At 47.0% G+C, this 12778-nt stretch overlaps 1 protein-coding gene across 2 annotated transcripts in view; it reads right to left on the bottom strand.

The window, feature by feature from the left end:
• The window catches only part of SMAP1 (small ArfGAP 1), a 388489-nt gene that overhangs the window by 30827 nt on the left and 344884 nt on the right, over positions 1-12778 (bottom strand). For both annotated transcript variants that reach the window (XM_088471186.1, XM_088471189.1), the window contains one exon: positions 194-362. In XM_088471186.1, coding sequence (XP_088327312.1) covers positions 194-362 — 169 coding nt within the window. The remainder of the gene's footprint in view (positions 1-193; positions 363-12778) is intronic.

Genomic DNA, 12778 nt, shown 5'->3' with positions numbered 1-12778 from the left:
CTGAGGCAGTAAACTTTGTGAAACCAATACTCGTGTCATTCTCAAAACTTTTGGCTATGGCAGTACATCCTGCAGATATCACAATATCTCATTACAGAGAATTGTTGCAGTTACCTACCAATCACTACTAACATATAAAGAAGATGCACAATACACATCCTATACATACATCAACCTGAGCAATAATTATTACCTGACGTATTCTGTTGCTGCAAGTTTGTTGTACCATAAAGTGACAAGATTGAGTCTTTTGACAAAGGCTTTTTTGGAAGTTCTTCAGATTTTACAGTTTGATCAGTAAATAAATCTAGATCGCCAGAGGGAGGTGGTACACTGACAGCTGCTGGGGCTGTGGATGTGACCTTCAGGAAAAAAAAAATATGAAAACATTTTTTAATAAATATATGCACATAAGGGAAAATGTGGCTTTAATTTATGTATGCCAATTGTGAAATAAGGCCTTTTATATTTGAAATAAGCATAACAAGCAAAATTGTAGCTGGTATAAATCACTGAAGACTGTACATTTAAAGTGCAGTAGAACTAAAAACACTCGAAAGGATATGCAGACAACACATGAATGAAAACAGTGGGCTCGATTCAATTCAATGCGAATTCAATAGCGCCGGTAGGGAGCTCCTGGAGCTAGTTAACCCCGACTAAGGATTTCTTCTCGCATCCCTTCTGGTGTACAAGCAGAAATACGACAAAACTCCTGGCGCACTTCTGTTCTCTGCCCTTAGCGCCGCGGAAACAGCATTGCACTGGGCAGTTTAGTCGGAGAATGCAGGTTCTCGCAACCAAACACCATGTTTAAGGCGCGAGGGGCGCTAGAACCGGTATTCTCTGACAAAACAGCGCACTGAATCTAATAGCTCCGAGAGCTCCCTCCTGGCGCTGTTCAATTAGCGTTGTATTGAATACAGCCCAGTGTGAATGAACATGGAACCACCGGCATGTTTGGTATGTTACTTCCATTTAGCATTGTACATCTGCAGAAAGAAAACAAAACAAAAAAAAGGAATGTTTGTAATGTACTCTAAAGGATTTGATACTACATATATAGAAATGTTTAATACTATATAACTATGCGTTTACAGATCATTTTCATTAATAATTTGGATAAATGATCCCGAAGGCTAGTTGCACACACATTAGTTTTGTCTGTCCGAAAAAAAAAACTAAAAAAAAAAAAACAGACTTATTTTTCACATCCAACTGATTTTACTCGGATGAAACAAGCACTGACTACAAGGGGAAATCTCTGTGTGTGAAACACTGCATAAAGTTATGTGAGGTACTAAGTTCTGGAGATGGTACGTTAGCCGTCTTAGTCCATGGTTCTCACGACTGTAACATGGTGACCGTGCTGTGTTCGTGCAGTGTGAAAGCCCTAATGCAGTGGTTCCCAAACTTTTTTGAACCACAGCGCTCTAGAGTATCAGCGTTGTTTTCACAGCACCCCTAAGCCAAAAGTTTGTTATTAAGAAATTCAGAAAAAAATGTAGTGAAGTAGTAAAGTGAAGTAAATTGTGCTCCCCTGTCATCCTTAGGTGCAGTTATGTGGTGGTGGACAGGTCTGCGCTTCTGTTACATTACATTGACAATAATTAATTTATTTTGGTGCAGGATCACCAACCTGAGGCACCCCTGCAAGTGCCCCGAGGCACCCCAGGGTGCCACGGCGCACAGTTTGGGAACCACTGCCCTAATGTATTTGTAAATTCCACTGAAATTAAACAATGGAAAACAATTTGGTGTGTGTGTGTTTGTGTGTGTGTAATAGCCCTAATGGTATAAAGAAGACGGTTAAAGCTATACTTAATTGCCCCAAAATACATTTTTGGGATACTCATGAATCACATCGCCAGACCTCTGGGGCTGATGATGACCCCTAAAGGTGCAGACCATTACCTTCCAACACCAAAGTTGCAATCTACAGAATTTATGCTTCAAACCCAATCTTATTCAGGAAAAGAGCGAGAGGCGGAAAAATAACACACAACGGAGTATTCTATATTCACATTTGTGCTTAATTGCTATAACCTGAAGCAGAAACACATTTAATACCTCAGTAGATATGTTCCATTGAAATAATTACTCAACTGCTTAACATGCATATATGCCAAAGACTTAGGACTTTACTTGACATCTTAGTGATTTTAATATACTGTATAAACTAATTTGTTCAGACATAAACATAGTTTGCCTGCTTCCTTATTGATACAATTATGGAATCCTAAACATGCGCTTGCCACTCAATTTACAAATCTACATTGTGCAGCAAACCTTTGGCTTCCCACGCCTCTGCAGAAATTGATATGGTCTACTAACTAGCCAGCTCTGCTGCAACACTTCCCCCAGTTCCCTGAGGACCAGCTATCTGAAGCACAACCTTCAAGAGCCAAATCACAATGCATCACTAATTGCTCATCTTACATAGGCCAGCATTATTTCCAGGAATTACAGCTGTGCATTTTAGGCACTAGCATCTCTTCCTAATTAGCAGACACATAAGCAGTCAAACTCGACAGAATTACGAAGAGAGCTTGCTAATGTTATTTCCTTCATAAGGTCTTAAGCTAGGTATACACTATACAATTATTTTATGAGCTGCTCACCCGTGCTGTTTGATAGTGTTGGCTTTAGACAGAAGTCTGATTTGCAACTACTCCTGTTTGGTCATAAGACAATTAACACGAACCTCTACCAGTCATTAGATGGACACTTCATCTAAAGCTTACAGTACTAACTCCAATGAATTATGCACGTATGACAGGAAGAACAAAGGTTAAACTATATTCGGCTAAATAAATGAGAAAGACACATGCTGCAAAAGTGAATTCTGTTTAGTAGAATTAGACTTGGCATGTTTGTATATAATATTATTGCCCCTTTAAAACCAGTGGTTGAAACTGCAAAATATGCAGCTACTTTGAGAAGCACTACATAGTAAATTGAGCCCATGGTCTTTGCGATTATTATAGTTTTTGGAATCTTTTAGGCAAATGCCTGAACCACATACATATATATATATATATATATATATATATATATATATATATATATATATATATAATCATGTAGTATAAATATATACATTATATAACATTAAACCATAGTGTGCTATTTTCTTCTAATATAGTCATGTTAAATTAATGGACTTTTTTATGTAATTGCTCCTTAAAAACCTGTACATCGTTAATACATGCAGCAACTGCATACATAAAGGTACAATTATACACATGGTGTAGCTTTACACTATTAAAATAGAGATTAGATAATTGTTTTGCAGTGACTAACAAAAACTTTCAGTTCTTGCAGATCAAAGAATTTATCTATTGATAGACTACCTTCCATTCCATGATACCATAATGAGAAATGGAACAATTATTTTCCATTTATAGATATGTTGAGTAAATACATACATAGCAGTAAAGAGCCTGACCCAAATGTTAACACTTAGGGCCATATTCAATTTGGAGCGAAAAGTCCGTTGCCGGACTTTCGCCGTCATCTAAGATTTTGCCGGCAAAGACTTATCGCGCGCGTCCCCACGTATTCCCGTATTCAACTCCACATTGGAGGAAAACGGGACACAGCGAAACGAAATAGGCGAAAAGTCCTGTAGTTTTTGGGGAAATCAGCCTGACACCCCCCTAACGATGCTCTTACATGGGGGTTCACTAAGAGTACCCCTAATAGAACTGCAAAAGGTATTTGTGGTCTTTGAATGGTCTCAATAGGAGCTATTTAGCGTCTTTGGGAGAGTGGTGAAGAATCACATTTAGCAACTTTTTTTGGCCAAAATAAGTAGTCCAATCAAATTTGGGGTACATGAAAATGGGTGCAAGCATATGTAAAAATCGCTAAAGTGAAGCATTAAAAAGCGCCAAAAACACACCTTCAGCAAGCACCTGCAATAACAATAATAAAAAAATTAAAAAAACTCCCCATACTTGCAGACCCCCCCACCCAGGGCTATTTCGCTAGTTTTTGAAGTTGTATCCCCACTTGAAATTTTTCGCCTACTTTTTCAAAGTGCTTTTTTGGGGGTGTCCTTTGTGTTTTTTTTAGCGTTTTTTGACGCAGTTAGCGTCAAGGGGGTGTATAAAGGGTGCAGAGTGGCTTCCGTACCTCTGCACACCAACTCTGCACTTTTTTCCGCCGGTATTCATAGGCAAAACGTTATCGCCTATTACATTGCGTTTCGCACAAGCAAAAAGACACTAAAATTGAATACAGGGATAAGTGAAATAAGCGAAAATGACGTCACCGGAGAAAAAGTTTAGCCGAAACAGCTTTCGCTCCCAAACTGAATACGGCCCTTAGATGGAAAGTAAAGTTAAAACACATTGTATGTATGCTGCAGTAGTGCTGGTCAGGGATAAGAAATAATGATTTGTAATCAGATACAGAGCTAAGACAGACAATCATTTCGGTGCATGTTACGGGCAAGTTATGCTAGGTATCACATAGACCAAGTGACCGATTGGTAGCATAGACACTTACCAATGGGCCACTCGATATGTCTGGCCAGACATCACAACTTGGCAGTATTTAAATGTTTCCGCCTAGCTGTGATGTCAGTGGTTCCTGCGGCCAGTGTAAAAGGACGGTCGGTCATCCATACACACTGGCAGTATCTACAAGAAATATCACATCTGCCGAGTAGCATGGCCTACACAATATACCTGTGAGCTACGTCATTCATAGATATATTGTGTGCACACACAAGCAGATAACGATATATTGTCTGTCTACTTTACGAACGATATAATGCATAGTGTGTATCCAGCGTTAGTGTTGTTACTATATATATCTGTAAATATTTTCTCACTAATATATGGGCAAACATTTCACATATGTAACCTAATTTTTACATTACCGTATACTAACTTACGAATCGTTGCTAATATCTAGCAGGACATATCAGTAATGTCTTGTGTAATTAGAGATGGGGTTCCTATATGAAGGGATAACAAAGTATGATAAAAGTTAGTAAGTGCGGCTCTTTCGATGGATTAAAATATTTATTTTTGTTGTTCTATTTTACGATGCTCTGTAACCATTCCACTTATTCAGGGATGCAGTCAGGAAGCAGACGGTCGAAATGCCGAACGCCAGCTTCCCGACTGTCTTAATCCCGACAAGGTACTAATGACAGGCGTCGAAATCCCGACGCCTGTCATTAGACCTACGCCGGGAGCCCGACGCCCGGCATACCGAAAGAAGGTAAGCCGGGCACGGAGGGTTAGGTTTTAGGGCTCACGAGGGGTATTAGGGCTAGGCACACTGGGGAGGGTTAGGTTTAGGCTAGGGGAGGGTTAGGTTTAGGCTAGGGGGAGGGTTAGGTTTAGGCTAGGGGGGAGGGTTTAGGTTTAGGCTAGGGGGGTTTAGGCTGCACCCCAGGGGGGTGGCTAGGGTTAGGCACCCCCCTGGGGGGTGGCTAGGGTTAGGCACCCCCCTGGGGGGTGGCTAGGGTTAGGCACCCCCCCTGGGGGGTGGCTAGGGTTAGGCACCCCCCCTGGGGGGTGGCTAGGGTTAGGCACCCCCCCTGGGGGGTGGCTAGGGTTAGGCACCCCCCCTGGGGGGTGGCTAGGGTTAGGCACCCCCCCTGGGGGGTGGCTAGGGTTAGGCACCCCCCTGGGGGGTGGGTCAGGGTTAGGCACCCCCCCTGGGGGGTGGTCAGGGTTAGGCACCCCCCTGGGGGGTGGTCAGGGTTAGGCACCCCCCTGGGGGGTGGTTAGGGTTAGGCACCCCCACCTGGGAAACTTACGGTTAGGTTGCGGGAAAGGGGGGGGTTAGGGTAGGAAGGAGGGTTAGGGATACTTACAACATTAACGATAGGGATATTCACCCCTGCCGGGCTGCCGCTCGCGGTATTAAATACTGATTCCCTTATTCATAGGCAGTGGCATAACTAGGGTATTTGGAGCCAAGGGCAAATTGAAAAATGGAGCCCACCCCTATGTGCGCGCACCGAAGGCGAAAAATGGAGCGTGGTCACAAGGTGCGTTGCCACTTAAAAATGTGGCATGTCAATGTGACACACACCCCTTTCTCGTCACTCTAAACATTCCTTTTCATTCCATATGCACCTTAATGCAGTGCCCATTATACAGTCCCCCATATGCAGTGCCCCCAGTAGTGATCCCCCTTATGCAGGCCCCCAATAGTGCCCTTTATACATTACCCCCAGTATGCAATGTCCCCAATAGTGCCCCTTATATAGTGCCCCAAGCAGTGGGCCCCCCCCTATGCAGTGCCCCAAAGCAGTGGGGTCCCCCCCCTATGCAGTGCCCCTTATATAGGGGGCCCAAGTAGTAGTCCTCCCTATGCAGTGCCCCCCAGTAGTGGTGCTCTCCTATGCAGTGCCCCCCAGTAGTGGGTCCCCCCCTATGCAGTGCCCACAGTAGTGGGTCCCCCCCCTATGCAGTGCCCCAAGCAGGGGGTCCCCCAAGCAGTGGGTCCCCCCCCTATGCAGTGCCCCAAGCAGTGGTTCCCCCCCCCTATGCAGTGTCCCAAGCAGTGGTTCCCCCCCCCAATATGCAGTGCCCCCCAGTAGTGGTCCCCCCCAATATGCAGTGCCCCCAGTAGTGGTCCCCTCCATATGCAGTGCCCCCAGTAGTGGTCCCCCCCTATGCAGTGCCCCCAGTAGTGGTCCCCCCCTATGCAGTGCCCCCAGTAGTGGTCCCCCCCTATGCAGTACCCCCAGTAGTGGTCTCCCCCCTATGCAGTACACCCCAGTAGTGGTCTCCCCCCCTATGCAGTGCCCCCCCAGTAGTGGTCTTCCCCCTATGTAGTGCCCCCAGTAGAGGTCCCCCCCCTAATGCAGTGCCCCCAGTAGTGGTCCCCCCCCCCCCGATGCAGTGCCCCCAGTACTGCAGAGTAAGACAGACAAGTTAAAAAAGAAAAAAAAACAAACACTTACCTGAATCACCGCACCGGCTCCTGCTCCCACCGCCAACCGTACCTCAGTCCTCCCGGGCTGGCGCGCTCTGCATTTTGGGAGAGAACGTCATGACGTCTCTCCCATCACCCACTGCAGGAGCCGGAAGGCAGAGCTCACGAGTGAGCTCCAGCCCGGCTCTTGCAGTGGGAGCAGCAGCTAATGAGAGTCTGTCTAAATCTCATTGGCTGCTGAAACACACACATCGCCGCCACACCGGCGGCGCTGTGTGTGTAAATGTGTAGTGCGACCGCTCTCACTGCCGGTCAGCACTACACTGGCTAACTAGACGGGCCTGTACCACGGCACCACGGCACGAGCCCCGGCAGCCCTGCACTAGTTACGCCAATGTTCATAGGCCTTAGGAACTTACACACAGCAATTTTTCAGTTTGTCTTGCAATCACTATGAGGAGTGTACAGACAGCAACAAGTTAAAAAGAGAACATAGAATTAAAGGATACTTGGATTTGGTTCTAGAAGAGAGGATATCAATCCAGGATATTGACTGATTTGGAAACATACTTGCCGACATTTTGGCTGCCTCCTCCAGGACATGAAGAGGCAAACGCGTCATTGTAGATCCGCCCCGCGCTATGAAATGCCGAGATTAATGTTATTGTGGAGAGGGGGGCGGAACCATGACAACGCGTTTCAACACGTCATCGGCCGACTGTGCCGCCACTTCACTGGAGAAATGGGTGGCTCCTGGGAGACTTGTCCGCCTTTCCGTGTGGCCAGGGGTGCCACTTGATTTTCGGGAGCCTACTAGCCATTCCGGGAGGGTAGGCAAGTATGTTTGGGATTCATACAGAATACAAAAAATAAAAACATTCTGATTAGCACAAATAGTTCTTGAATGCCCATCTAAGTGGCGTATTGAATTAGGTGAGAGTTGGGACCTGAAACACATTTACAATCCAATTCCAAACTCGCACTGATTTTGTAGAAGAAATCTGCGTATATTATTGCGCAGTCCCCTGAGCAGGTTAAATGTCGGTATTAAACAGCATAATTTGTCCAATAAAGAAGTCAGTTTTTTGGTGAATTTCTGTAAAAAGCTCAATAAATCGGATAAATGATGTGGGACAGGTATGTGGGGGTATTGTATTGATGGGAGAGTTTTACAAATTTGAAAAAAGTTGGAATAAACACTTTTTATCCAAGTTACATAAAAACACTGCAAGATTACTATACATAGATTTTTCTGTACCCCAAAATGTTGGAAATACTTTAATTTTCGGAAAAACACTGCTTGCTATAATTTTTCCACCATTAATAAAAAGTGCAAAGACAAGCCATTATTACAATTTAAAAACCTCCAGTACTTTCTGTATGGCCACTAATAGCCGTCAATATGGTCCTACTATATCAATTGTCACTTTTTTTAGGTCCTTGATGGTTTCCCTAATTTTCATGCACTTCACCAGATCGCATTTTGTAGAAAAGTTGTGCAACCTTCCTGCGACTACTGCGAATCGCCATTTTCTAATTGAATCTCACAAGTCTCGGGTGTGCGCATTCGTGTGATTCAGATGCACACAATTAGATTGTGGCTGATCGCACCACAAAAGTGTGGATGCATCGCACCATGCGATTCCCGCGCCTGCATATACTACGGTGCGCACTACGATAGCACCATGGGCGCGGGCAAAATGCGCATATCCTCTCGCGCTATGCAAACTCGCTCCTAATTGGATTGGCCCCTAAAAATTCTTATTTTCATACATTTCATACACCATATTTAAACTGCAGATATAAGAATAATAAAATTAAATATGCTGAATTAGGGGGTAAATTTACTAAAGTGAGAGTTTTTAGAAATGGAGATGTTGCCTATGGCAACCAAGCAGGTTCTACTTAACACTTAACTAGCACCTTCTAGAAGATAATAGCTAGAATCGGATTGGTTGCTATGGGCAACATCTACACTTCTAAAAAAGCTCACTTTAGTAACTATACCCCCTATTTTTCTATACTAGCTAGGTATTAGGTTTTTTGCTACCATCTTAGTGAATTATGAGGCCTGAATATTTTATAAATAAATCTGCTGTACAGTTTCTTTGGCTGTTTAGATATTTAATTAGTTATATTTATGTTGTTTGAGTATCACAAATTAGACTAAAATAATTGAGACTATATGAACCCTGCAGAGTTATGCTACAGTGTAATGTTATGTGGATGTAAAATTATTGTATGCACCCTGTTAGGCAAAAAAGATGGTAAAACAACAATTTTAATTTTAATATAGACAAATTAATCATCTATGTAAGTTGATACACAAATTAAGTTGATTAGATCACCCATGAGAACAGAACTAATTAAGAAAAAAAAATGCACAGCCCAAAATAAGAATGAAACAAGACAAATACAACCCTGTCTGAAAGAAGGAGTACGCTATAGCATGCAGTAAAAATACACACACACAAAAAAAAAAGAAAAAAAAAGAAAAAGGATGGTGGAGAAGCAGAACACTTCACACACGCATTCAATTGTTTTGTTTAGCCGGCGGCTATTTATTTATTTTTTTTAAGGTGCTCGACAGAGCAATTCAATTGTTGCTCCGTGTAAGTGCGATAGCCGCCGTCGCCGGCATTTCTGCTCGCACTTTTTGCTGCGAGCAAAAATGTGCGAGAAACTTATGGTAAGGGCGTCCTAACCAGGACTTTTTACATGGCTAAACCCAATCTAATAGGGCATGAAAAGAGCAATAATTAATTAGTGCCCAGAACAATTGAATTGCAAAACTGGGCACTCATCAACGGACTTTAATTGCTCCCACACACACCTCTAATGAAATGCATTATCATGGCCCCACCCCCTGTTACACCATGCCGGTAATCTCTCCTCCCCTAATAAACCATGCCATCCTCGCCATGCCCCCTCATGGAGCGCCACGCCCACCCCACTATGCCGACCTGGCCGCCCCCAGAATGTCGGGAAGCATGACAAGTGCCCCTTGTATATAAAATTATGGAAAAACTTCTCTGTTTGCTGAAATAGAGGGGAAGAGGTTTAAAAAATTCTAAAAAGCACAGGTGGAGAAGTATCCCCCACAGTAACCAATCAGCATCTAGCTATCATTTTATGAAACGTAATAGATGTTAGGAGGATAGCTAGAAGTTGATTGATTGCTATGAGCTACTTCTTCACTTGTCCTCTTTAGAAGGTTTGGTACATCCCCCACCCATAATTACATACAGGTATTGAAGAACACTTGTGGTGGTGGTGGGGTGCAAGCTCCAGTTTTCACATGTGATAGTTCTTCGTATGCCCTCTCCATAGTGGTTTGTGATTAAATAGAGGATCTGGTACTAGTTGAAACATATGCGCAGGGCCAACTCAATTAACCGCTAGTCCCCTCGCAGCTCGAGTAAGTGCAGCTATACGCCACACTTACGGTACCTCCAGACTCTCATAGGGCTGCGTACAAAAATCCACAAGTCCGGGGCAAGATCAGACTGGGAGCTTGGCTAAAAGCTAATCTGTTCATATCTAGTAACTAATTTAGTTATTTATATAGGGCTGGCTCCAGGTGTTGCCAAGCGTGCGAAAAGGGGTTGTGGCATAATATAGGACACGCCCCCCTAAGTGACGCTAATTGGGGGTGTGCACATACGGCAAGCCTCTCGTTTAACGTCAGGCTGGGGGCGAGCCCAGCACTCCTTCAATAGTTGGGCTCTCCCCAGCCCCTTCACTGCACTGAATGGATGCCGCGCGCATTCCTCTTCTGCTGGGCCGGCTGCGGCGGTGGGTGTTCCCAACATCCCGACCACGGGCGGGGCAGTTAAAGTGGAAGAGCGGGGCAGTGCCCGAAAAACGGGTCTGTCCCACTGAAAATCGGGATGGGGTGCGCTCTCTACGGGGTGGCGCCCCTGTTCGACCGCATTGGTCAAACATGCCTCGAGAACTGCAGGGCGCCGCTGGAAAAATGTGTAGTGTGGACTTCACATAAGTGCAGTCCGTACTACACTTCTGGGAATAAACACACAGCCGCCGGCGCTGGCAGCAGTGTGTTTGTTTTAGCAGCAGATGAGAGTCAGACAGACTCTCATCGGCTGCTGCGCCCACTGCCGGAGCCGGGCTGGAGTTCACTCATGAGCTCCATTTTCCGGCTCCCGCAGTGGGTGATGGGAGAGACGTCATGACGTCTCTCCCATCATGCAGAGCGGGCCGGCACGGGGGACAGAGGAGCGGATGCCGGAGCGGGGATTAAGGTAAATGGAGGTTTTTGGTTTTTCTTCCATGTGTCTGTCTCGGATTATTGCTTGGGGGGTATCACTACTGGGGGCACTGCTGAGAGGAGGCTACTACTGGGGGCACTGCTGGGGGGACGACTACTACTGGGGCACTGCTGGGGGGATGACTGCTACTGGGGCACTGCTTGTGGGGGACTACTACTGGAGGCACTGCTGGTGGGGGACTACTACTGGGGGCACTGCTGGGGGGGGACTACTACTGGGGGCACTGCTGGGGGGGGACTACTACTGGGGGCACTGCTGGGGGGGACTACTACTGGGGGCACTGCTGGGGGGGGACTACTACTGGGGGCACTGCTGGGGGGGGACTACTACTGGGGGCACTGCTGGGGGGGGGGACTACTACTGGGGGCACTGCTGGGGGGGGACTACTACTGGGGGCACTGCTGGGGGGGGACTACTACTGGGGGCACTGCTGGGGGGGAATACTACTGGGGGCACTGCTGGGGGGGACTACTACTGGGGGCACTGCAGCTGGGGGGACTACTACTGGGGGCAATGCTGGGGGGGACGACTACTACTGGGGGCAATGCTGGGGGACGACTACTACTGGGGCACTGCTGGGGGACGACTACTACTGGGGCACTGCTGGGGGGATGACTGCTGGTGGGGGACTACTACTGGAGGCACTGCTGGGGGGATGACTGCTGGTGGGGGATTACTACTGGAGGCACTGCTGGTGGGGGACTACTACTGGAGGCACTGCTGGTGGGAGGACTACTACTGGGGGCCCTGCTGGTGGGAGGACTACTACTGGAGGCACTGCTGGTGGGGGACTACTACTGGGGGCGACTACAACTGAGGGCACTGCTGGGGGACGACTACTACTGGGGCACTGCTAAGGGGATGACTGCTACTGGGGCACTACTGGGGGCACTGCAGGTGGGAGGACTACTACTGGAGGCACTGCTGGTGGGAGGACTACTACTGGGGGAACTGCTGGTGGGAGGACTACTACTGGGGGAACTGCTGGTGGGAGGACTACTACTGGGGGAACTGCTGGTGGGAGGACTACTACTGGGGGAACTGCTGGTGGGAGGACTACTACTGGGGGAACTGCTGGTGGGAGGACTACTACTGAGGGCACTGCTGGTGGGAGGACTACTACTGAGGGCACTGCTGGTGGGAGGACTACTACTGAGGGCACTGCTGGTGGGGGGACTACTACTGGGGGCACTGCTGGTGGGGGGACTGCTGGTGGGGGCACTGCTGGTGGGGGACTACTACTGGGGGAACTGCTGGTGGGGGACTACTACTGGGGGCACTGCTGGTGGGGCACTACTACTGGGGGCACTGCTGGTGGGGCACTACTACTGGGGGCACTGCTGGTGGGGGACTACTACTGGGGGCACTGCTGGTGGGGGACTACTACTGGGGGCACTGCTGGTGGGGGACTACTACTGGGGGCACTGCTGGTGGGGGACTACTACTGGGGGCACTGCTGGTGGGGGACTACTACTGGGGGCACTGCTGGTGGGGGACTACTACTGGGGGCACTGCTGGTGGGGGACTACTACTGGGGGCACTGCTGGTGGGGGACTACTACTGGGGGCACTGCTGGTGGGGGA

This window comes from Taudactylus pleione, unplaced genomic scaffold (assembly GCF_031769625.1).
Source record: "Taudactylus pleione unplaced genomic scaffold, aTauple2 ptg000015l, whole genome shotgun sequence".
NCBI lineage: Eukaryota > Metazoa > Chordata > Amphibia > Anura > Myobatrachidae > Taudactylus > Taudactylus pleione.
Note: the sequence above shows the minus strand (reverse complement) of the source record. Positions and strands in the feature narration are given on the sequence as shown.